We start from the raw sequence: 26411 nt of genomic DNA on the forward strand, positions 1-26411 counted from the left end.
TCCCCCTCTCCTGCTCTCCTGCTCTCCCCCTCTCCTGCTCTCCTGCTCTCCCCCTCTCCCCCTCTCCCCCTCTCCCGCTCTCCCCCTCTCCTGCTCTCCCCCTCTCCTGCTCTCCCCCTCTCCCGCTCTCCCCCTCTCCTGCTCTCCCCCTCTCCTCTTCTCCCCGTCTCCCCCTCTCCTGCTCTCCCCCTCTCCCCCTCTCCCCCTCTCCTGCTCTCCCCCTCTCCCCCTCTCCTGCTCTCCTGCTCTCCCCCTCTCCCCCTCTCCCCCTCTCCTGCTCTCCCCCTCTCCTCTTCTCCCCCTCTCCCCCTCTCCTGCTCTCCCCCTCTCCTCTCCTCCCCCTCTCCCGCTCTCCCCCTCTCCCCCTCTCCTCTTCTCCCCCTCTCCTGCTCTCCCCCTCTCCTGCTCTCCCCCTCTCCCCCTCTCCTGCTCTCCCCCTCTCCTGCTCTCCCCCTCTCCCCCTCTCCCCCTCTCCTCCTCCTCCCCCTCTCCTGCTCTCCCCCTCTCCCTCTCTCCCCCTCTCCTGCTCTCCCCCTCTCCCCCTCTCCTGCTCTCCCCCTCTCCTGCTCTCCCCCTCTCCTCTTCTCCCCCTCTCCCCCTCTCCTGCTCTCCCCCTCTCCCCCTCTCCTGCTCTCCCCCTCTCCTGCTCTCCCCCTCTCCTCTCCTCCCCCTCTCCTGCTCTCCCCCTCTCCCCCTCTCCCCCTCTCCCCCTCTCCTGCTCTCCCCCTCTCCTGCTCTCCCCCTCTCCTGCTCTCCCCCTCTCCTCTCCTCCCCCTCTCCTGCTCTCCCCCTCTCCTCTCCTCCCCCTCTCCTGCTCTCCTCCTCTCCTGCTCTCCCCCTCTCCTGCTCTCCCCCTCTCCTGATCTCCCCCTCTCCTCTCCTCCCCCTCTCCTGCTCTCCCCCTCTCCTGCTCTCCCCCTCTCCTCTCCTCCCCCTCTCCTCTCCTCCCCCTCTCCTGCTCTCCCCCTCTCCTGCTCTCCCCCTCTCCTCTCCTCCCCCTCTCCTGCTCTCCCCCTCTCCTCTCCTCCCCCTCTCCTGCTCTCCCCCTCTCCTCTTCTCCCCCTCTCCCCCTCTCCTCTCCTCCCCCTCTCCCCCTCTCCCCCTCTCCCCTCTCTGTCTGTTTCTCTCTCTCCGTACGACACCATCTCCCAGCTGCTGTGTTGGAACGGGGGAAAGAAATAGTTTCCATCATTTCCCCCCGTCTGTCTTGACGTTTGCAAAATGTGAACAAATAGTGATCTCATGTTCATACCCTGTTCTACCCACAGAGTGGTGCCAGGGAAACTCACAGCTCCGAATGGAGGCAGTGTCCTGCTACTGTCCTGCCCTGCAGGAGGCAGGAGGCAGGGTGCAAGAGGCAGGAGGCAGGGTGCAAGAGGCAGGAGGCAGGAGGCAAGAGGCAGGAGGCAGGAGGCAGGAGGCAGGAGGAAGGAGGCAGGAGGCAGGGTGCAAGAGGCAGGAGGCAGGGTGCAAGAGGCAGGAGGCAGGAGGCAAGAGGCAGGAGGCAGGAGGCAGGAGGCAGGAGGAAGGAGGCAGGAGGCAGGGTGCAAGAGGCAGGAGGCAGGGTGCAAGAGGCAGGAGGCAGGAGGCAAGAGGCAGGAGGCAGGAGGCAGGAGGCAGGAGGAAGGAGGCAGGAGGCAGGAGGAAGGAGGCAAGAGGCAGGGTGCAAGAGGCAGGGTTCAGGATGCAGAACCCCCCCCCCCTGTCTGCTGTGGGTGTGGACCCATTGGAATGCTCTCCCCTGCATGCGTATGCACTCCAGACGGACCTTGTATAGCCCTGCACCCGTACACCCACCAGTACACACACCAGTACACACCAGTACACACCAGTACACACACCAGTACACGGCGCATTAACACATTATCAAATCAGGAATCAACGTTTAAAGCAGCAGACAGTAAGCCAGAGCATCTCTCCTCAGAGCGTCTCTCCTCAGAGCCCAGAGCGTCTCTCCTCAGAGCGTCTCTCCTCAGAGCGTCTCTCCTCAGAGCGTCTCTCCTCAGAGCCCAGAGCGTCTCTCCCCAGAGCGTCTCTCCTCAGAGTGTCTCTCCTCAGAGCCCAGAGCGTCTCTCCCCAGAGCGTCTCTCCTCAGAGCGTCTCTCCTCAGAGCGTCTCTCCCTAGAGCGTCTCTCCTCAGAGCGTCTCTCCCCAGAGCGTCTCTCCTCAGAGCCCAGAGCGTCTCTCCTCAGAGCGTCTCTCCCCAGAGCGTCTCTCCTCAGAGCGTCTCTCCTCAGAGCGTCTCTCCCCAGAGCGTCTCTCCTCAGAGCGTCTCTCCTCAGAGCGTCTCTCCTCAGAGCGTCTCTCCCCAGAGCGTCTCTCCCCAGAGCGTCTCTCCTCAGAGCGTCTCTCCCCAGAGCGTCTCTCCTCAGAGCGTCTCTCCTCAGAGTGTCTCTCCCCAGAGCGTCTCTCCTCAAAGGCCCAGAGCGTCTCTCCTCAGAGGCCACGTACCCTGTTTGCTGAGTCATGTTCTCAGACCATTGGAAGCCATCACCTCGGCAACCTGAAAGCCATGACAACAGGCAACGCAGCGAGACTCTAGGCTCCATCTGGTCTTGACTTCTCTCCCTGGGTCCTTGTGAAAGACAGCTTTCTCAAGCTTCACATCCCCGGTCCTACAAACTTGCCTCTTTTGGAATATTCTTTTGCGCAAGATGACTGGCCTGCAGTTTAACGGTCTTTGTGTGTGGAGCCACTTGGCAGGACGCTGTCCTCTTGTGTTCTGGAGCTAGAGCTGCCCTCTCATTCTCAAGCCTTCACACTGGTCTACTCAGGAGTGTGTGTGTGTGTGTGTGTGTGTGTGTGTGTGTGTGTGTGTGTGTTAATGCGTGCAGGGTTGTGTGTGCGTCTGTGTATGCATGTATGGAGGTTGTGTGGGTGTATGTGTGTGTGTGCAGATGTGTCTGTGAATGTGTGTGTGCAGATGTATATGTTAATGTGTGTGTGTGTGTGTGTGTGTGTGTGGAGTCATGAGTAAGGAGTCCTGGGAACTGCCACTCCCCACAGAAGCAGGCTTGTTGTTGCTCTGTCTCCAGATGAGGACCACATGTCACCCAGTTTCAATTCCGGTTTTTCCTTTTCCACTTTTAGAATCCTTTTTTCTTCTTCATTTGTGCAGGAAAGACAGAACCGGAGAACAGTTGTCCTTTGTGCTGAGGTGGCCACGCCCACTCATGTAAACACAGTCTCATTAGGCTCACACTTGGAGGCTGGCTTGTGCTGCAGGGTTACTGGGGTCAGGTAGGAGGAAGCCGGGGGAGGTAGAGGGAGGTAGGGGAGGTAGGGGGAGGTAAAAGGAGGCCGGGGGAGGTAGAGAGAGGTATGAGGAGGCCGGACTCCTCCAGTCTGACTCCTCCAGCCTGACTCCTCCAGTCTGACTCCTCCAGCCTGACTCCTCCAGTCTGACTCCTCCAGCCTGACTCCTCCAGTCTGACTCCTCCAGCCTGACTCCTCCAGTCTGACTCCTCCAGCCTGACTCCTCCAGTCTGACTCTTCCAGCCTGACTCCTCCAGTCTGACTCCTCCAGTCTGACTCCTCCAGTATGACTCCTCCAGTATGACTCTTCCAGTCTGACTCCTCCTGTCTGACTCCTCCAGTATGACTCTTCCAGTCTGACTCCTCCAGTCTGACTCCTCCTGGCTCTTGTCTGCTCTCCAGCCCCCCCTGACAAACACCCCCTTTAATCACACAACAGGCACAGGCCAAGGGCCACAAGTAAAAGTGTGTGAGTATGTGTGTTTGTGTGTGTGTAAGCATGTGTGCATTTGCGCATGTGTGTGTGCAGTATGTGTGTATATTTCTGTGCCTGTGCACATATCTGTGCATGTGTGAGTGTGTGTGTAAATGTGTGCAGATGTATAAGTGTGTGGATGTGTAATTTTGTGTGTGTGTAAGTGTGCGTATGTGTGTAAGTGTGTGTGTGTGTTCTCTGTGGTTCAGTGCTGAGGACTGGATCTTGCGAGCTTGGCAGAGGGCAGGCTGCTGGAGGGAACGTGACTTTTCCTGATTCCCTCCAAACCCAGAACGTTCCTGCCAGCAGTACCAGCAGCCTGTCCAAAGCCAGCCACACAGCCCCAGCCCTGCCTCATCCCTGCCCCAGACCTGCCTCATCCCTGCCCTGCCTCAGCCCTGCCTCATCCCTGCCTCAGCCCTGCCTCAGCCCTGCCTCATCCCTGCCTCAGTCCTGCCTCATCCCTGCCCTGCCTCAGCCTTGCCTCATCCCTGCCTCAGTCCTGCCTCAGCCCTGCCTCAGTCCTGCCTCATCCCTGCCCTGCCTCAGCCCTGCCTCAGTCCTGCCTCATCCCTGCCTCATCCCTGCCTCAGTCCTGCCTCATCCCTGCCTCAGTCCTGCCTCAGCCCTGCCTCAGTCCTGCCTCAGCCCTGCCTCAGTCCTGCCTCATCCCTGCCCTGCCTCAGCCCTGCCTCAGTCCTGCCTCATCCCTGCCCTGCCTCAGTCCTGCCTCAGCCCTGCCTCATCCCTGCCTCAGTCCTGCCTCAGTCCTGCCTCAGCCCTGCCTCAGCCCTGCCTCATCCCTGCCTCAGTCCTGCCTCAGCCCTGCCTCATCCCTGCCTCAGTCCTGCCTCAGTCCTGCCTCAGCCCTGCCTCAGCCCTGCCTCATCCCTGCCTCAGTCCTGCCTCAGCCCTGCCTCAGTCCTGCCTCATCCCTGCCCTGCCTCAGCCCTGCCTCGGTCCTACCTCAGCCCTGCCTCAGTCCTGCCTCGGTCCTGCCTCAGCCCTGCCTCAGCCCTGCCTCATCCCTGCCTCAGTCCTGCCTCAGCCCTGCCTCAGTCCTGCCTCATCCCTGCCCTGCCTCAGCCCTGCCTCGGTCCTACCTCAGCCCTGCCTCAGTCCTGCCTCAGCCCTGCCTCAGTCCTGCCTCAGCCCTGCCCTGCCTCAGCCACATGGCCCCAGCCCTGCCAGTTAGCAGGTATTTACTGGACTGGCAGCTGAAATTCAGCTGACACACAAGACGGTGCCTCCAAACCCACACTGCTGCTGCAGAGCTGTGAGGAAGCCTTCCTCTGGGGGGGGGGTGCTGCTGCAGAGCTGTGAGGAAGCCTTCCTCTGGGGGGGGGTGGGGGGGGGGGGTGTGCTGCTGCAGAGGCAGAGCTGTGAGGAAGCCTTCCTCTGGGGGTGATGTGTGTGTGTGTGGTGTGTGTGTGTGGTGTGGTGTGTGTGGTGTGTGTGTGTGTGTGTGAGTGTGAGTTTGTGAGTGGTGTGTGTGTGTGGTGTGTGAGATGTATGTATGATGTGTGTGATGTATGTGTGTAGTCATCCACATGTGATATATGTTGTCCATCTGTGTTAATATAAAGCAAAGGTCCTAACTTATCATCATTACGATCGTTTATAAAAGAAGTTCACTCACACAGACAAGGTGGGCCCAGCTTCGCTGCAGTGGTCCCAGGTTCAAATCCCCCTGTACATCAGGGTAAAAGCATGCACTGCTTGAGCACTATACATTGAACAGATGATTTAAACCTTGCCCAGTGGCAGAGACAGCGGTTTGAGATGTGGATTTGGTTACAGACTGACTCACCATGAGAAAGACTCTTTGGAACATTTTTCATGGTAGTGTGTGGTGGAGACAGACTGAGGTGAGGAGACAGAGACCTCTCTCCTCCTCCTCTCTCCTCCTCTCTCCTCTCTCTTCTCTCCTCTCTCATCCTCCTCTCTCCTCCTCCTCTCTCCTCTCTCCTCTCTCCTCTCTCATCCTCTCTCCTCCTCCTCTTTCCTCTCCTCCCCTCCTATCAAGCAGTGCACAGTCAGTCAGTGAACAAGTTTAAGAAAGCTTTATTGTTTGCGACCGCAAGGAGACAAAACAGCCATTGTGCTACAAAGTTTGTCTGCTGGCATGTTGTGCTAGCAACCTATTTAAACAGAACCGCTCTTGACAGTCATTGGCTTAAACAAAGGCATGCAAATGGACCATGGCTCTTCTTTCATTGGCTCCCTTGCATAGACCTTGTGTGTCTGCGTGCGTGCATGTTCGAGGGTGTGCGTGTTTACAACATCAACCCTGGTTGAAACACAACAGCAGAATCTCCGGTCCTGATGTCATAAAAACTTCTCCACATAGGCTAGGTGTCAAGCTAACCAGACCTTGTGTTTCCATCTAGCCCTTGTCAAACTGTATCTCTTTGAAACAAACAAACCCCCAACATCTTGGAGTCTTAGTCAGTAACAAATGCTCATCCATCCCACAGGCTAATAATAAAAGCCTAGAGTTTGTTTAGGGGGGTTCTCTTATCTACTGGCAAAGAATGCTAAGCACCAGTATTATTCAGTATAAAACATTACATTCTTAAATATCTCCGACACCCCTCCCCTCTTTCCTCTCCTCTCCTCTCTCCTCTCTCCCCTCTCTCTCAGCTCGGTGTCTCTCTCCCCTCTCTTTCCTCTCCTCCAGGGACAGCTCTGTGTCTCTCTCCCCTCTCTCTCCCCTCTCTCTCAGCTCGGTGTCTCTCTCCCCTCTCTTTCCTCTCCTCCAGGGACAGCTCTGTGTCTCTCTCCCCTCTCTCTCCCCTCTCTCTCAGCTCGGTGTCTCTCTCCCCTCTCTTTCCTCTCCTCCAGGGACAGCTCTGTGTCTCTCTCCCTCTCTCTCCCCTCTCTCTCAGCTCGGTGTCTCTCTCCCCTCTCTTTCCTCTCCTCCAGGGACAGCTCTGTGTCTCTCTCCCTCTCTCTCCCCTCTCTCTCAGCTCGGTGTCTCTCTCCCCTCTCTTTCCTCTCCTCCAAGGACAGCTCTGTGACTCTCTCCCTCTCTCTCCCTCTCTCTCAGCTCTGTGTCTCTCTCCTCTCTCTTTCCTCTCCTCCAGGGACAGCTCTGTGACTCTCTACCCTCTCTCTGCCCTCTCTCTCAGCTCTGTGTCGGCTTGCAGATGTGCGGCGGTACGGGCCACGTCTCAGCATCTCCACGGAGACCAGACGTGCAGCCTCGCCCGGCGAGCCAGACAGGAAGGAGAGAAAAGAGACGAGGACAGGAAGGACTGAAAAGAGATGGATGTCTGTCTCATGCTCGGGCTCCAACCATCTGGGCCTGACCCAGAGAAAGAGAGGAGAGAGAGACAGGGAGAGAGAGATAAGAGGTAGAGCGAGAGGAGAGAGAGAGATAAGAGGTAGACAGAGAGGAGAGAGAGATAAGAGGTAGAGCGAGAGGAGAGAGAGAGATAAGAGGTAGAGAGAGAGGAGAGAGAGAGATAAGAGGTAGACAGAGAGGAGAGAGAGATAAGAGGTAGAGCGAGATAAGAGGTAGAGCGAGATAAGAGGTAGACAGAGAGGAGAGAGAGAGATAAGAGGTAGAGCGAGATAAGAGGTAGAGAGAGAGGAGAGAGAGATAAGAGGTAGACAGAGAGGAGAGAGAGATAAGTTGTTCTTGAATGGTGTTGTTGATGTATGGTTGTCTGTTGTTCTGCCTCTTGCTTTGGCAATACGGTTGTAATGACTGTAATGCTAATAAAGCTAAATTGAATTGAATTGATAAGAGGTAGAGAGAGAGGAAAGAGAGAGACAAGAGGTAGAGAGAGGAGAGAGAGGAGGTAACTGAGACTGACGTCGCTCAAGGAACTGTTACTCGGCGCTCCGGTTGTTCGCTGGTCAACAGCTCATATCACGCAAACTGAGGCCTAACAGCAGGAACAGGGGTTCCACTCCCTCTCTGACCATGTCCTGCCAGTCCTCCCCTCTCTGACCATGTCCTGCCAGTCCTCCCCTCTCTGACCATGTCCTGCCAGTCCTCCCCTCTCTGACCATGTCCTGCCAGTCCTCCCCTCTCTGACCATGTCCTGCCAGTCCTCCCCTCTCTGACCATGTCCTGCCAGTCCTCCCCTCTCTGACCATGTCCTGCCAGTCCTCCCCTCTCTGACCATGTCCTGCCAGTCCTCCCCTCTCTGACCATGTCCTGCCAGTCCTCCCCTCTCTGACCATGTCCTGCCAGTCCTCCCCTCTCTCTCCTCCATTTCTTGTCATTCTTCTTTCCCTGTTCCAACACACCTGATTCAAATGCATGTTCGTTACCAGGCTTCTACAGAGCTAGATAACGACCCTTTTATTGAAATCAGGTGTGTTGGAGCAGGGAAACATCTAAAACAAGCAGGACAGGGGGTCCCTGAGGACAGGGTTGAGAACCACTGGTCTATCTCAATAAAGAAGAAGGGTTGCACAGAAATAACCGTCTCTATTCTGCCGGTCCCTGCAGACTGCAGTTCCCTCCTCAGGGCCCTTGGCAGACAGAGAGAGCAGTGCTTGACAGAAGAGGTGCAGCAGAATGTTTGCAGGGAGAAAGGAAGTGTATTTATCCTGCACAGATTTTGTTTTAAATACATGTCATCAGGTAAATCACTTACCCTCCTCTTCCTCCCCCAACCTCGCCCTCGCCCTCGCCCTCACCCCCCCTTCTCCTCACCCCCCTCACCCTCACCCCTTCTTCAGAGTCTCTCTTCCTGACGCAGGAGACTGGAAAGTCACGGGTGGAATCAGACATGAGAGGAATGCTGGAGGTGGCCCTCCAGGAGCTGGGAAGCTGATAGCAGACACAGCATGGCTGATAGCAGACACAGCATGGTGGATAGCAGACACAGCATGGTGGATAGCAGACACAGCATGGTTGATAGCAGACACAGCATGGTGGATAGCAGACACAGCATGGCTGATAGCAGACACAGCATGGTGGATAGCAGACACAGCATGGTTGATAGCAGACACAGCATGGTGGATATCAGACACAGCATGGCTGATAGCAGACACAGCATGGTGGATAGCAGACACAGCATGGTGGATAGCAGACACAGCATGGTTGATAGCAGACACAGCATGGTGGATATCAGACACAGCATGGCTGATAGCAGACACAGCATGGTGGATAGCAGACACAGCATGGTGGATAGCAGACACAGCATGGCTGATAGCAGACACAGCATGGTGGATATCAGACACAGCATGGTGGATAGCAGACACAGCATGGTGGATAGCAGACACAGCATGGTTTATAGCCTCCAGGGTCACTGGGTCTGATAGGGATTCTTCAAAGATGTGCCGAAGTCCTTTCAAGTCATACAAACACACACTCACATAAACAGACACACACTTGCACATACACAGAGAGGGAGGGAGAGGGAGAGGGAGAGGGAGAGGGAGAGGGAGAGGAGAGGGAGAGGGAGAGGGAGAGGGAGAGGGGGAGGGGGAGGGGGAGGGGGAGAGAGATAGAGAGAGGGAGAGGGAGAGGGAGAGGGAGAGGGAGAGGGAGAGGGAGAGGGAGAGGGAGAGGGAGAGGGAGAGGGAGAGGGAGAGGGAGGGTGTGTAGGAGGACCACCCAGGGAGTGGTCGACCACCCAGCACACACCAGGACATCCTCAGTAACAGTCATTTCAATTCATCTTCATGATCCAGTTCGTCCCCCCTCCTCTGGCTGGTTCTGCCTGGGCTCCACCAGGCTGTGGACCAGAGGTGTCTGTGTCTGTGTGTGTGTCTGTGTGGACCATATGTGTGTGTGTGTGTGTGTGTGTGTGTGTGCGTGTGTGTGTGGACCAGAGGTATGTGTGTCTGTGTGTTATGCAAGGGGTTTACTCCTTCGTACCCTGAAAGGGTTTCACTTTCAGGTCTGCCTCTGCTACTTCCACCCTCTCCCTTCTCCCTCCCCCCTCCTCTCCCCCTCCCCCCTGCTCTCCAGGGTCCCATAGCGGCTGTTCTCATGTGTCACACACAAACACTCACTCACTTCTAGACAGCTCTCCCCCTCTTACACACTCAGTAGCCTACCTCCTCACTCTTAAACACACACACACACACACACACAGCAGTAATAACACGCTGTGTGTGTGAGAAGAGAGAGGGGGCGTGGAGGAGGTTCCTGTATTTTCTGGGTAAATACAGAAGGATTTAGTGTTCCAGAAACCTGAACTAGACCACGGCAGCCACACAAGGTCTCATGAAGATTCTGTCATGATGCAGTTGTGAGGAGCTGTACATATTCTGATGATGGTGATGCCCTCACGGGTGAACACGCACAGACACAAACAGCCTTACCATAGAAACCAGTACCATGGAAACCAGTACCATGGAAACCAGTACCATTGAGACCAGCACCATTGAGACCAGTACCATGGAGACCAGTACCATGGAAACCAGTACCATTGAGACCAGCACCATTGAGACCAGTACCATGGAGACCAGTACCATGGAAACCAGTACCATTGAGACCAGCACCATTGAGACCATCACCAGACATCCCGAGTCTCCAGGAAGTTCCGGGAGTCTCGCGCATTTAAATAGCGGCTCCCTGACGCCCGCAAATGCTATACAATCTCCCGATAAATCGGGGATTTTGTATTTCAAGCGAGCGAGACACTGTGAGATGATAATTTCTGTTAGAGACAGGTGCATATCGCGCGTCATGAGAGCGTTTCGGGGGGAGGGGGAGGGGTGTACGTACTGGTTGAGGGGGACTTCATGCGTCCCGGGAGGGAGGGAGGGGGGAGGAGCGGCCTCCCGGAAATGAGTCTCTGCAGGTTGGGATGTCTGCACACCCAGACATCTCTGTAGGCCTGCAGGTTGGGATGTCTGCACACCCAGACATCTCTGTAGGCCTGCAGGTTGGGATGTCTGCACACCCAGACATCTCTGTAGGCCTGCAGGTTGGGATGTCTGCACACCCAGACATCTCTGTAGGCCTGCAGGTTGGGATGTCTGCACACCCAGACATCTCTGTAGGCCTGCAGGTTGGGATGTCTGCACACCCAGACATCTCTGTAGGCCTGCAGGTTGGGATGTCTGCACACCCAGACATCTCTGTAGGCCTGCAGGTTGGGATGTCTGCACACCCAGACATCTCTGTAGGCCTGCAGGTTGGGATGTCTGCACACCCAGACATCTCTGTAGGCCTGCAGGTTGGGATGTCTGCACACCCAGACATCTCTGTAGGCCTGCAGGTTGGGATGTCTGCACACCCAGACATCTCTGTAGGCCTGCAGGTTGGGATGTCTGCACACCCAGACATCTCTGTAGGCCTGCAGGTTGGGATGTCTGCACACCCAGACATCTCTGTGTGTGGACGGCCAGCGATGTGGTCAAACATGCTGTCTGACCCTGATGAAGACGCAGTCTGAGGCAGCTCTGGACTCTCATTGAGCCGTTTTCTGTTTGATTTGTAATAAACTGTCTAACTTGACACCATCATGCGTGTGTGTATATATAGAGCTTGTGAGGGCCAGAGACGTTGCCATAATGACCCTTCGTTTAACCCTCTCTCTTGGTGTTCAGCCATGCGACGAGCGATGCTTTCATCCCCCAAAGACACCTGGTCCCACTCGACCCCAGACGGCTTCTCTCCACCCAGGCACCTTCAGCCTGCTCCCCCACCAGCCGCCAGCCCATCGCCATGCCGACCCGGGTGGCCAGGGATGGGGGAGGAGGAGGAGGAGGGGGGGGGGGGGGCCTGATCAAAAGGTGGCCCACACAAAGGCCCGCATGAAATTCAAGCGGAAAGCTTGTGGTGATGATGTGGCTTCTGCCCACGTCAGGACCAGCTGCTGTCCCAGGACACCAGCCCCCCCAGGGGATCCGAGGAGACCTGAACACCACTTCACAGGCCAGCTCTGTGGGGGTGGGGGGCCCCGGGGGGTCCAGGGGGGTGTGGAGGGGTCCGGGTGCCTGTCAGAAGCCCCCCCTCTCTCTGATGGGAGCCGTGCGAGGCAGCTCTGCCTGGACAGCACAACCAGGGATCAAGGAAGGGACTTATTTCGAGAGGCAGCCATCCCCCTGCATGAGACCCAGCTGCTGCCCTACAGATAACAGGCTGTGTGTGTGAGTCTGTGTGTGTGTTGTGTTTATGTTGTGTGTGTGTCTCTCGCTCTCTGATGGTGTGTGAGAAATGAGCGTGGGCTGCTGGTGTTGTCTCTGTAGCCTGAGTGCCTGACCCCTCAGCGACCCCGGCGCCTCATTAAGACAAGCTGGCAGACCATACCTCAGCTTTCCTGCAGCGTTTACAAGCTCCGCAGGGTCCCACTGCAAGGTCACACCACAGGGTCACGCCGCAACAACAGCCCAGGCTAGAGGCCCTGTGGCTGGCTGGGCGAGTGGAGGAGAGGCCCTCAGGCCTGGACCCCAACCACAACATCAGGGTGCTAACCCTGGTCTCACCAGAACAACACACACACACAGATACAGGACAGTCCTCTCTTACACAAACACACACACACACAAGATGGCCGGCGGGGTCCCACAGTGTGTGTGTGTGTGTGTGTGTGTGTGTGAGGACGGGTCCTGTAGAGGACAAGCCTCTAAGAATAGGACAGTAACACATCTCTCATCAGCTCACAAGATAATGGACCCCAACACACACACACACACACACACAGACACACACACACACACACAGACACATACAGACACACACACACACACACACAGACACACAGACACATACAGTCATACAGATACACACACTTACACACACACTGACAGACCCCCCCAGACCTCTCCTCTCAGGGCATATGTTCTCTGGAGGCTGAGACTCATCAGGGTAACGTGAACACGGGGGGAGGGGGGGGCATGCCACAGAGCAGCTATTCCAGGACTGTGTGAGTGGCAGCTCTAACTCTGACAGACAGGACCTTTGTCCCGTTCCCAGTCTGTCAGAGCCTCGTAAATCCCCCCCCCCTCTCCCCCCCGTCCCCCCTCCATCTCACCCTTCATTCCCTCCGAATTAATTCTACACCTTGGCTGAGATTGGAGCTATAACTCACTGCCCCCCTGACAGCACCCTCCTATAAATAGGGTCTCTCAGGGATCATGAAGACCTGTCACACACAGAGAGAGACCCTGGGTACTGTCCGGACCCTGTCACACAGAGAGAGAGACCCTGGGTACTGTCCAGACCCTGTCACACACAGAGAGACCCTGGGTACTGTCCGGACCCTGTCACACAGAGAGAGAGACCCTGGGTACTGTCCGGACCCTGTCACACAGAGAGAGAGACCCTGGGTACTGTCCGGACCCTGTCACACAGAGAGAGAGACCCTGGGTACTGTCCAGACCCTGTCACACAGAGAGAGACCCTGGGTACTGTCCGGACCCTGTCACACAGAGAGAGAGACCCTGGGTACTGTCCGGACCCTGTCACACAGAGAGAGAGACCCTGGGTACTGTCCGGACCCTGTCACACAGAGAGAGAGACCCTGGGTACTGTCCGGACCCTGTCACACAGAGAGAGAGACCCTGGGTACTGTCCGGACCCTGTCACACAGAGAGAGAGACCCTGGGTACTGTCCAGACCCTGTCACACAGAGAGAGACCCTGGGTACTGTCCGGACCCTGTCACACAGAGAGAGAGACCCTGGGTACTGTCCGGACCCTGTCACACAGAGAGAGAGACCCTGGGTACTGTCCGGACCCTGTCACACAGAGAGAGAGACCCTGGGTACTGTCCGGACCCTGTCACACACAGAGAGACTCTGGGTACTGTCCAGACCCTGTCACACACAGAGAGACCCTGGGTACTGTCCGGACCCTGTCACACAGAGAGAGAGACCCTGGGTACTGTCCGGACCCTGTCACACACAGAGAGACCCTGGGTACTGTCCGGACCCTGTCACACAGAGAGAGAGACCCTGGGTACTGTCCGGACCCTGTCACACACAGAGAGAGACCCTGGGTACTGTCTGGACCCTGTCACACAGAGAGAGAGACCCTGGGTACTGTCCGGACCCTGTCACACAGAGAGAGAGACCCTGGGTACTGTCCGGACCCTGTCACACAGAGAGAGAGACCCTGGGTGCTGTCCGGACCCTGTCACACAGAGAGAGAGACCCTGGGTACTGTCCAGACCCTGTCACACAGAGAGAGACCCTGGGTACTGTCCAGACCCTGTCACACACAGAGAGACCCTGGGTACTGTCCGGACCCTGTCACACACAGAGAGAGACCCTGGGTACTGTCCGGACCCTGTCACACAGAGAGAGAGACCCTGGGTGCTGTCCGGACCCTGTCACACAGAGAGAGAGACCCTGGGTACTGTCCAGACCCTGTCACACACAGAGAGAGACCCTGGGTACTGTCCAGACCCTGTCACACAGCACACACACCTCCTCCCGATCACCACTAGCACTATTCTATACACTTATTTTTATGAGACCTTCTGGATGAGTCGGGGTTTATCTGTGTGACAAACAACATCTCTTTCCCTCAGGCGGTTTGAGAGGAGCCCACAGAGAGGAAATGGGATCCGTTCAAACGCGTCAGTGTTGCTTGGCTGTCCCCTGCTGGTGAGAATGAGGTTGAACACGTTTTCATAGAGTGTTCTAATGTGAGCATCTACGCTGGTTAGATACGGTAGTAAACCTGATGGATCAAGTTTAAACTGTTTTTAGGTCATGAGCTCGTGAAATAGAGAAGCGAGCGCCCCTGTAGAGACGGGACAGGAACAGGGTCTCTGCCCACTACTACTACTGCTGCTGCTGCTCTGAAGGGCAAAGTGGAGACTGGAAGAAGGAAAAAAAACATGGCATGCTCTCAAAATACCAAATATTTAGTTTTCAGGCTGTGCCAACATTTAAATGTTCTGGAAACACAGCAGTCCGCTCCGGGGGCTATAGGGAGAGGCAGGAGGGGGGCAGGCAGGGGGGCAGGAGGGGGGCAGGTAAAGGGGCGGGTAGAGGGGCAGCTAGGTTGCAAGGTAGTGGGGTAGTTAGGGGGGCAGGCAGTGGGGTAATTAGAGGGGTAGTTAGGTGGAAAGGCAGGGGGGCATGTAGAGGCCCAGCAGCAGAGGTCCTGTTAGAGGACGGTTCCACATGAGGAGCACTGTGACGTTTGGGTTCACAGCAGGAACATAAATCCTGCTGCTAATAGAGTCCAGCTGCCTCGCATGGTCGACATGGAAACCCTCCATGCCCCTACCCCCCTCTCCTACCCCCACCCCCCACCCCCCATCCACTCCACTCCACCCCTACCCTACCCCCTATCCTGGCCTCAACCCCCTCCCACCATTGAGATATGAAGAGGAGATGAGAGGTCAGGGGGGCGAGGCCCCCTGCTGAGTTCTGGATGAGGGACCAGATGAACGTGGACAGCTGGGACATCGCTCACTCAGGAAGACCGGACCAGGACCAGGGCAGATCAGACCAGGACCGGGGCAGATCAGACCAGACCAGGACCAGGGCAGATCAGACCAGGACCGGGGCAGATCAGACCGGACCAGGACCAGGGCAGATCAGACCGGACCAGGACCAGGGCAGATCAGACCGGACCAGGACCAGGGCAGATCAGACCAGGGCAGATCAGACCAGGACCGGGGCAGATCAGACTGGACCAGGACCAGGGCAGATCAGACCAGACCAGGACCAGGGCAGATCAGACCAGACCAGGGCAGATCAGACCAGGACCGGGGCAGATCAGACCGGATCAGGACCAGGGCAGATCAGACCGGACCAGGGCAGATCAGACCAGACCAGGGCAGATCAGACCAGGACCGGGGCATCGCTCACTCACACCTCAGGAAGACCGGACCAGGAACAGGAACCAGGACCAGGGAAGACCAGACCAGGAGTTCTGCTGTCGTGAGTTTGCAGCACATTTCTGATTTGCTATTTGTCCAGTGGTCATGTTTAACAGACCTGGATGGTGTTTCACCACTCTCTCTTTACACCACCTCTCAAACTAACACACACACACACATAGTGACAACAGCTAGACCATCTGGACATCACATTGTGTCTTTATTAAGACTCAAGATACTCCCTCCAACCTTCAACACACATCAAAATATATTTATAGCATATACACACACCAGCATTGCAAATACATTTGAGACTGAGGAATCTGACAATGCAAGTGACAGCATATAGAATCATGCTCGCTCTGGTTTAGAAAACAAAAACTAACTAAAAAACTAAAAAAGCCACGACAGCTTCTTTAGAACTGAAGATGGAAGCCTCTGGAACATTCTAGAACCCAGAGTTTGACTTGGAATGACTCTATGATGTCATAGATCTACATTTCTCAAACATTCTTTTTTTATTTATTTTTTGTGAACGCACCAAATACTTTTCCAAGGTCATTTTAAAGAGCATACCCCTGATGTATGGTTTCTACTTGGCATGTGTTTAAAGGCCTGGATAGAGTGACGTAGACATTGGGCTCTCTTTAGACAACTCAATTCAACAGACCGCTTTCTCCTTTAACACTCAAGTATCAATTACATTATTCACATCAAAACTGTTTCCAGTCAGTACATTTCTCCTCAAGTTAAATAACGACACAAAAAGAAAACAAAAAAAATCACTCACTTTTTTTCCTCCGACTCCCAAATCATTATAAGAACATTTACAAACGTATTTGTATCGTCCTGTGGGCAGCTATACTTTGTTCTAGCACAGATGAAAGTGAGCAGTCTTAAGGTGCATGGTTGAACACGACTGGCGCTAGGATGGTGTTGCAGGTTAACACTGACACGCCGTGCTGAGAGGCTGCTATGCATGGGAGTTGCCTGTGGCTGTTTGAGTCTTGTAGCAGATGGCAGCGTTAGGTTCTGTGTTGGTTTTCAACACCGGCCCTTTTCTCCGGGGAATGTCCGTCTGTGTGGCCTACAGAGCAGCCAGCGATCAGTTTGGCACAAGTCGTTGGGCTGTGTGTCTCTACTGGACTGGAGGGGGGGTCACCTGGAGAGGGGGGTCGCCTGGACTGGAAGGGGGGTCACCTGAAAAGGGGGTCTCTGATGGAAGGGGGGTCACCTAGAGGGGGGTCTTTGTTGGGGGGGGTCTCCTGGATGGGGCGGTCTCTGCTGGAGGAGGCAGGGCTTGTTCTGGGAGTGGAGAGAAGGAGGGGCTTGTTCTGGGGGTGGAGAGGGGGCGGGGCTTGTTCTGGGGGTGGAGAGAAGGAGGGGCTTGTTCTGGGGGTGGAGAGGGGGCGGGGCTTGTTCTGGGAGTGGAGAGAAGGAGGGGCTTGTTCTGGGGGTGGAGAGAAGGAGGGGCTTGTTCTGGGGGTGGAGAGGGGGCGGGGCTTGTTCTGGGGGTGGAGAGGAGATGGGGCTTGTTCTGGGGGTGGAGAGGAGATGGGGCTTGTTCTGGGGGTGGAGAGAAGGAGGGGCTTGTTCTGGGGGTGGAGAGGGGGCGGGGCTTGTTCTGGGGGTGGAGAGGAGATGGGGCTTGTTCTGGGGGTGGAGAGGAGATGGGGCTTGTTCTGGGGGTGGAGAGGAGGAGGGGCTGGTTCCTACCAGGTACCTCAGAGAACCTCTGGAAGAGAAGAAGAGAGATGTGACACACAAGACAGACGTCAACTTTCCCACACGTCAGTGTGACAACAGAACAGCTAACATGGCCTCCCTCCTTACAGCCTGCTATAGAACAGCTAACATGGCCTCCCTCCTTACAGCCTGCTACAGAACAGCTAACATGGCCTCCCTCCTTACAGCCTGCTATAGAACAGCTAACATGGCCTCCCTCCTTACAGCCTGCTATAGAACAGCTAACATGGCCTCCCTCCTTACAGCCTGCTATAGAACAGCTAACATGGCCTCCCTCCTTACAGCCTGCTATAGAACAGCTAACATGGCCTCCCTCCTTACAGCCTGCTATAGAACAGCTAACATGGCCTCCCTCCTTACAGCCTGCTATAGAACAGCTAACATGGCCTCCCTCCTTACAGCCTGCTATAGAACAGCTAACATGGCCTCCCTCCTTACAGCCTGCTATAGAACAGCTAACATGGCCTCCCTCCTTACAGCCTGCTATAGAACAGCTAACATGGCCTCCCTCCTTACAGCCTGCTATAGAACAGCTAACATGGCCTCCCTCCTTACAGCCTGCTACAGAACATCCGGGGTCACCCTCGTTGACCCCAGACATGACCTGGCCAGTTAACCCCTGACCCCAGACTAAAGACACGCATGCAGGGCTGTGACCTCGTAAGACTTTACAGTGTTGTTTCCACAGGGCTTCACGGACTTCCTGGTTCGTGTCCTGGCTTCCTGTTGAAGCAGGAAGAAGAGGAGGCCTGGTTCTGGACATGCTGGTTCTGAACATGCTGGTTCTGAACATGCTGGTTCTGGACATGCTGGTTCTGTAGAGCTGCACCAGTAGCAGGCTGTCAGAGACACCTGTCACCCCACCAGGCAGAGACAGCCCTCAGACAGAGACACGCTCAGACAGAGACACGCTCAGACAGAGACAGCCCTCAGACAGAGACAGCCCTCAGACAGAGACACGCTCAGACAGAGACACGCTCAGACAGAGACAGCCCTCAGACAGAGACAGCCCTCAGACAGAGACACGCTCAGACAGAGACACGCTCAGACAGAGACAGCCCTCAGACAGAGACAGCCCTCAGACAGACACGCTCAGACAGAGACACGCTCAGACAGAGACACGCTCAGACAGCCCCATGATCACATTAGCCCTGACGGAATGCCCCGCAGATAAAACCAGCTCATCTATGGAATTACATCGTAACGTCTCAGAACATCAATCTACCGAGTTCCAGAACGTGCCTGGGAGACACCCTGGGAACAAACTTAGAGAGAGAGCGAGAGAGAGAGGGAGAGAGAGAGAGAGAGAGAAGAGAGAGAGAGAGAGAGAGAGAGAGAGAGAGAAGAGAGAAAAACAGAGGGAGAGAGAGGGAAGGAGAGAGAGGGAAGGAGAGAGAGGGAAGGAGAGAGAGGTCATGTAGAGTGAGTTTTGGGGTGTGAGAGCGTGGAGGGAACATTAGGTCTGATGAAAACGACGTTTGTAGCCTCAGCAGGCCCGTCTGGAGTGGTGGGGCGCGGATGTTTGCTTTGGGAATGAGTTATGACTGAGGGGGCTGTCTGCAGGCTGGCAGGTGGGGGCGGGGGGGGTCAGTAATGCTGATGATGTGGTGGGGGGGGGGGGGGGGGCGTAGCTGGGACTGGATCAGTTCCCTTGGCAGCCAGTGTCCTGTGGAGAGGGGCTCCGTCAGCACCCCTCCAGGAATTCGACACTGGGCACGGGGGCAGGGAAACTGAGACGCAGTTGAAGCTGGGGGTACTAAGATACCCCTCTGCAGCCCCCCTCCAGAGCCCCCAAACCCCCCCCATCTTCTCCCCCCACTGTCAGACCTCAAGAAAGCTGAAGAGCTCCCCTTGCCAACACACATCCCTTCTTCCTCTCTCTCCTTCCCCCTCCTTCTCCTCCATCCATCCCTCCCTCCCTCCCCTCCTCCTCTCTCTTCTCTCAACCCTCCATCCTTCGCTCCCTCTCCTCCTCCTCCCTCTCCATAGGGGGACTCACGCATTCCGGGGTGAGAAGCACCACCCCAGATACCAGTAAAACTGTCCGCGTGGCCGTGCCTCTAAGCCAAGGGCAGCAGCCCAAACCTCAGAGGACAGGAGAGGACAGGAGAGGACAGGAGGGGGGCTGCAGAAGACAGGAGAGGACAGGAGAGGACAGGAGAGGACAGGAGAGGACAGGAGAGGACAGGAGAGGACAGGAGAGGGGGTTCAAGACAGTTGAGGAGTTCGAGGTTTGGTGTTGCCTTCAGAGTTGTATGTCTGAAAATCAACCATGCGCAAGATGATGGGTCCTTGCTGCTGTATGGACCCACCTGCTACATGCTGGGGCTTCATGGGGCCTTTCTTCAGGAAGGGCTCTTCATTCTCGAAGGCCAGGATTGGTTCTGTGGGGATGTCACTAGGCAACTTGTCCCTCCCTCCGTTTGTGCTGTTGTCATGATTGGCTAGCTGGATGATGTCTTCAAAGTGGGCAGAGTCTCCCTTTGTGGAGAGGCCATTCTCGTGTCTGATTGGCTGCAAACCGTTGACCACACGCACTGAAGGGCTGAGGTAGGGAGGAAGAGAGGGAGAGGGAGAAAGGGAGGAAGAAAAAAGAGGAACATGGTTATGGTAACAAATCTGGTTAAAAATAAAATCTATAAAAAGAGGAATCTGGTCAATCATTCACTGAGTTCCTGATTGTCTTTTAGCAGACAGAAACAGGGGAGGGCAGGTAGGTGAGAGAGGGGAGCGTACCTGTCTCTGTGGATGCTCTGGCCAGGTAGGAAAAAGAGAGAGAGAGAGAGATAGAGAGATAGAGAGTGATAGAGAGATAGAGAGATAGAGAGAGAGAGAGAGAGAGAGAGAGAGAGAGAGAGAGAGAGAGAGAGAGAGAGAGAGAGAGAGAGAGAGAGAGCATACCTCTCTCTGTGGACGCTCTGCTCCTGGGAGGTCTTGTAGTCCAGACTGATCTCAGAGTTGGGTTGGTAGTCTGCAGAGGCTGAACAATAGAAAACAGACAGCTCTTAATCGACTGCAGATACGCACACACGTGCATGCATACACACACATTTACATGAATGCACACACTTACACACACACACATCCTTGCACACACACACTTACACACACATACACATATCCTTGCACACACACACTTACACACATCCTTGTACACACACACTGCACAGCCAGCAGTAGCTTCTTGAAGCACATCCAGCCCTCAGAATGGGGAGAACATCTAAGCTTGATTTATGATCGTATCCTGAGGCATCCTCAGCGGTGAGTCTCTGCCAGACCTCAGTGCCTGGATCTGGGTCTTAGTATCTGGGCCTAGGTCTGGGTCTTAGTATCTGGGCCTAGGTCTTAGTATCTGCATGGGTCTAGGTCTAGGTGCATGGGTCTGGGTGCATGGGTCTGGGTCTGGGTCTAGGTGCATGGGTCTGGGTGCATGGGTCTGGGTCTAGGTGCATGGGTCTAGGTGCATGGGTCTGGGTCTAGGTGCATGGGTCTGGGTCTGGGTGCATGGGTCTGGGTCTGGGTCTAGGTGCATGGGTCTGGGTCTAGGTGCATGGGTCTAGGTGCATGGGTCTGGGTCTGGGTCTGGGTGCATGGGTCTGGGTCTAGGTGCATGGGTCTGGGTCTGGGTGCATGGGTCTGGGTCTGGGTCTAGGTGCATGGGTCTGGGTCTAGGTGCATGGGTCTGGGTGCATGGGTCTGGGTCTAGGTGCATGGGTCTGGGTGCATGGGTCTGGGTGCATGGGTCTGGGTCTGGGTCTAGGTGCATGGGTCTGGGTCTAGGTGCATGGGTCTGGGTGCATGGGTCTGGGTCTAGGTGCATGGGTCTGGGTGCATGGGTCTGGGTGCATGGGTCTGGGTCTGGGTGCATGGGTCTGGGTCTGGGTCTAGGTGCATGGGTCTGGGTCTAGGTGCATGGGTCTGGGTGCATGGGTCTGGGTCTAGGTGCATGGGTCTGGGTGCATGGGTCTGGGTGCATGGGTCTGGGTCTGGGTCTAGGTGCATGGGTCTGGGTCTAGGTGCATGGGTCTGGGTGCATGGGTCTGGGTCTAGGTGCATGGGTCTGGGTGCATGGGTCTGGGTGCATGGGTCTGGGTCTGGGTCTAGGTGCATGGGTCTGGGTCTAGGTGCATGGGTCTGGGTGCATGGGTCTGGGTGCATGGGTCTGGGTCATAGGAAACATACTGAGGTTTATGCAACTCAGACAAGAATGTCATCTCTCCAGGCATGTTGGTAGAGGAGGAAGAGTGTTTGTGTAACACAAGAAGAAGCAGGTTTGGTGGAGCAGGGCATCGATTACTGAGACACTCTGCACAACATGAGGCTCAAATACTGGTCATATATGTGTGTATATATATATATATATATATATATATATATATATATATATATATATATATATATATATATATATATATATATATATATATATATATATATATATATATTTAATTACCATCTATTGACAGGACTATCATTTGATTGTGAAACACAGCCTGTTTCACGGCCCACAGACATTCCCACTCACTTTCCTGATATCCCTTTAATGACAGATCAATAACGACTATTAAAGAGATAATGCTCTCCTGGGTCCAGGAGGTGTGGCTTCACCAACACTTCCAGGCTGCTCACCTCTGCTCTCAGCCTCACTGGCGTTCACCTGGGCTGGAGGGGGCCTGGTCTCTTTCTGGGGACAAACATGAACACACCTGGGGGTCAGGGGGAACTCTGAAGGGACAGGGGAAGTGATGTCACAGACGAGAGGATAGGGAAATTATGTCACAGTAGAGAGGATTGGAAAGTGATGTCACAGTGGAGAGGATCGGGAAGCAATGTTAGAGTGGAGAGGATAGAGAAGTGATGTCACAGTGGAGAGGATAGGGAAGTGATGTCACAGTGGAGAGGATAGGGAAGTGATGTCACAGTGGAGAGGATCGGGAAGCAATGTTAGAGTGGAGAGGATAGAGAAGTGATGTCACAGTGGAGAGGATAGGGAAGTGATGTCACAGTGGGGGGAACAATGACGTTACCTTGTCTCCTGCTGCGTCTGACTTGCGTGTCCTCTTCATGATCTCATCCAGACGCTGGGGACGCAGAACAGTCAGACCAGAGAAGAGTCAGACCAGAGAACAGTCAGACCAGAGAACAGTCAGACCAGAGAACAGTCAGACCAGAGAACAGTCAGACCAGAGAACAGTCAGACCAGAGAACAGTCAGACCAGAGAAGAGTCAGACCAGAGAACAGTCAGACCAGAGAACAGTCAGACCAGAGAACAGTCAGACCAGAGAACAGTCAGACCAGAGAACAGTCAGACCAGAGAAGAGTCAGACCAGAGAACAGTCAGACCAGAGAAGAGTCAGACCAGAGAACAGGTCAGGTTAGAGAACATACAGAAAGATAGAAAGAAAGGAGAGATTGAGATAGACAGCAAGGGGGGAGAAAGAGGGGGAGAATAGACAGAGAGAGAAAGAGACAGACAGGCAGGCAGACAGACAGACGAGGAAGAGTAGGAGAGACAGAGAGAGAGAGAGAGAGAGAGAGAGAGAGAGACAGATTTGACAGAGAGAGGGAGAGAGAGAGAGAGAGAGGGAGAGAGAGAGACAGATTTGACAGAGAGAGAGAGAGAGACAAGACACAGGAAAACAGGGAGAGAGAGATAGAGAAAGGGATAGAGATTAAGAGAGAGGAAGAGGTGTGTGTGTGTGTGTGTGTGGTAGAGGGAGCACGCCAAGACAAACCAGCAATAAGCTCAGCCCCCTTTCACAGTGTGTATGTGTGTGTGTATATACATACAGTTTATAGTCTGCCCCAGAACCACTGTACTAACTATGAAATCAGAACAATGAGCAAGCCTCAGCAATGAGCCAAAAACATCACAGCTCTCTGGCCTGAAAGCAGGATCTGGCTGCAGGCATGTCCACATAAGGCCTGCTGATCCCCACAGCCACAACTGGGAGAGGATGGAGCGAGCAGCTTTTACCTTCTTCCTCTCCAGTCTCTCCTGCTCCTCCTTCTGGAAATGCTTCTCTCTTTCCAGACGTTGTTTCTCTGCCTCCTCCCTGGCCTTGCTCTCTGCCTCCTCTCTCTGGAACAAACAAACAGCACGTGACACACGGAACAACAACAACACGTTTTATAAGATGGATAAGTGTGTTAGTTGTGTTGGCCATTCTGGGAGTATGCTGTAATTAGAGTCTGTTCTGGGTTTGTCTAAATCCCCACAGACCTAAACACAGCCAAACACCAGTTTGCTGACAGAGGTTGTGGACACACCAAGCGGGGGGGTCAGCCTTTCTTCAGTTGTTTTCAATGCTAAACACCAACAGCTCTGTCTGATGAAGACCAAAGAAGTTTGTACGGTGCGCATGTGTAAAAACAGAACATACATTTTCAAGTACCGGTAATTCGTCTTGATGCTCTGAACACAGCAAGCAACATGTTCGAGAGAAGTGTCACGAAAACGAAAAAAAAAAAAAGCAACCGCCTTTGAAAAAAAAAAAACAAGCACAGATGAGATTGTTGTGAGCTATAGCTGGCAGCTTTACAGACAGAGCTATAGCTGCCAGTCCCGGCTAAAAAAGCGCAGTGCTTCTCTTCGCACTTCTTTCACAGCAAGGGCGTGGCGGTATACTGTTCAACAAAACACTACTGTCTTGTTAAAGTAACTAATTGCCTATTACCCCTCATCAGTAACCCCATAACATAAAAACTTGGCACAGGGGTGTTATAGCTGCTGGGGTGTTATAGTAGGCAAGTTTTACGAAGCTAGCAATTTTAGCTTCTATTCCAAACGATTCAAACCATAATATCCCTCCCTTCAAAGCCACTCATACAAAACACATGAACACGCTCGCTGACGTCTACCGGGAGGCTAGTCTAGCTAGTCCACGAGAGAGCTTTTGATTCACCATTTACCCCATGTCGCATTCACATGTAAGAACACACAGAACAGTATCATAGTGAACATAAAGATGGCTAACGTTAGTACTCACTACTTTCAAACAAGCATGTTAGTATTGGGAAAATGTATCATAGTTTTAACCTATTGCTGTGACCTATCAGCAGCTGGCTGTGGTAATGTTAGCGAGGTACAGTAAGTTACCGGTCAAGTGCACGGGCAGAGTGCGTGCAAGTAGGTGGGTAGACAAACACCATCCAATCCTTAGTCTTGGAATGGTCTTAATGATTTGTTGTGTTTATTAAAGTCCTGCCACGACCACAGATGTTGTTTTCATTTCATATAACCCTCGAACCTTTAGATGTTTTGGTTTCTATCAAGGTGTGAAGTTTATTTGGGAAAAATATGACAAAAGGTGCTTCTCAACAACATTGCCTACACCATCTTTAAACCACAAATACGACCTACACGGACAGTCCACTAGAGGACAGCAGAGAGGCAGCAGAAACAGCTGCATGAGTGATAAGTTATCAGCTTGCTGTGAGTCGATGATTACAGAGTCCACAAACATTTCTCTGAATCACTGCGTTCTGTAATCACTTCCTGGTGGAGGGGATCAAAGCACTCTAGTGCTCCTGAGCAGCAGGAGCAGGGCAGGAAGCAGGCCGGCCGGACGCTCAGTGTGACTCAGTGCTGTGCATGGTGCTGAGCATGGTGCTGTGCATGGTGCTGTGCATGGTGCTGTGCATGGTGCTGAGCATGGTGCTGAGCATGGTGCTGAGCATGGTGCTGAGCATGGTGCTGAGCATGGTGCTGAGCATGGTGCTGAGCATGGTGCTGAGCATGGTGCTGTGCATGGTGCTGAGCATGGTGCTGAGCATGGTGCTGTGCATGGTGCTGAGCATGGTGCTGAGCATGGTGCTGTGCATGGTGCTGTGCATGGTGCTGTGCATGGTGCTGTGCATGGTGCTGAGCATGGTGCTGAGCATGGTGCTGTGCATGGTGCTGTGCATGGTGCTGAGCATGGTGCTGAGCATGGTGCTGTGCATGGTGCTGAGCATGGTGCTGAGCATGGTGCTGAGCATGGTGCTGTGCATGGTGCTGTGCATGGTGCTGAGCATGGTGCTGAGCATGGTGCTGTGCATGGTGCTGTGCATGGTGCTGAGCATGGTGCTGAGCATGGTGCTGAGCATGGTGCTGTGCATGGTGCTGTGCATGGTGCTGAGCATGGTGCTGTGCATGGTGCTGAGCATGGTGCTGTGCATGGTGCTGTGCATGGTGCTGAGCATGGTGCTGAGCATGGTGCTGTGCATGGTGCTGAGCATGGTGCTGTGCATGGTGCTGTGCATGGTGCTGAGCATGGCTGTAACATTCAGACACGTTTTGAGATCAAGTCAGAAGTCTGGCTAGTCAGGGCCCTGATGGGTTCTGTGTGTGAGTGAGTGAGTGAGTGTGTGAGTGTGTGTGTGTGTGTATTGTTTGTGTCTGTGTGTGAAAATATCATGATATTGTTGTGTTGCTTACATACCGGCAAGTTGAATTAGTCAGACATTCCCCTTAAAAATGCTTCTTTACATAGAACTACAATATCTGTGAGCACACATCACAGTGCCACATTCACAGAGCGCTCCTTGCCTGCTGGGAGTTGTAGTCTTTGTGTGTCTACCTGTTTCTGCAGACGTATGTTCTCCTCCTGCTCGACCCTGGCTCTCTCCTGTGCCTCCTTCTCCTCCTGCAGGAGGCGTTCCTGGTCCCTGGCTCGCTGCTCCTCCGCCATCACCTGCGCCTCCTCCTCCCTGCACCTCCTCTCCTCCGCCTCGCGCGCCCTCCGCTCCTCCTTCAGGACCCTGGAGACAGGACAGGTGTTAGGACCCTGGAGACAGGACAGGCATTAGGACCCTGGAGACAGGACAGGTCTTAGGACCCTGGAGACAGGACAGGCGTTCAGAAAGGACACCTGCAACCCTTGAACAGGCCCCTCCGCAACTCTGACTCTGAAATACTGTCAGAACTAACATTTGTATGAAGGTGTCTGTTGAATGAATGAAATGTAAACTGGGGGCGTAACATGACCCGCAGAGATCAAAGTTGACATTTTGAACACTCACTGATTCCCAGTGACAGGAGGGAAATGGAGAGGGGCTAGCCGTGACTAGCTTCCTGCCAGCAGCTGCTCTCATATAAATATGCAGGCACACGGCCAGGGGGATGGTGAGAATGGCGAGGGTGGCACAATGGCCGTGTCGCTCTCCTGACGCTGTCCTCAGGAAATAACCCCGACTGG

General features: G+C 54.4%; 1 protein-coding gene across 3 annotated transcripts in view; it reads right to left on the reverse strand.

Moving 5' to 3' along the window:
• Positions 1–15686: 15686 nt before the first annotated feature.
• The window catches only part of map7d1a (MAP7 domain containing 1a), a 47022-nt gene continuing 36297 nt past the window's right edge, over positions 15687–26411 (reverse strand). For all 3 annotated transcript variants that reach the window (XM_084702223.1, XM_084702225.1, XM_084702224.1), the window contains 7 exons: positions 25794–25974; positions 23210–23314; positions 22259–22312; positions 21861–21915; positions 20133–20211; positions 19544–19776; positions 15687–17220 (listed from right to left, as the gene is read on the reverse strand). In XM_084702223.1, coding sequence (XP_084558349.1) covers positions 17210–17220; positions 19544–19776; positions 20133–20211; positions 21861–21915; positions 22259–22312; positions 23210–23314; positions 25794–25974 — 718 coding nt within the window. In that variant the 3' untranslated portion in view covers positions 15687–17209. The remainder of the gene's footprint in view (positions 17221–19543; positions 19777–20132; positions 20212–21860; positions 21916–22258; positions 22313–23209; positions 23315–25793; positions 25975–26411) is intronic.

This window comes from Hypomesus nipponensis, chromosome 2, assembly GCF_054491055.1.
Source record: "Hypomesus nipponensis isolate SF chromosome 2, ASM5449105v1, whole genome shotgun sequence".
NCBI classification, from domain to species: Eukaryota; Metazoa; Chordata; class Actinopteri; order Osmeriformes; family Osmeridae; genus Hypomesus; species Hypomesus nipponensis.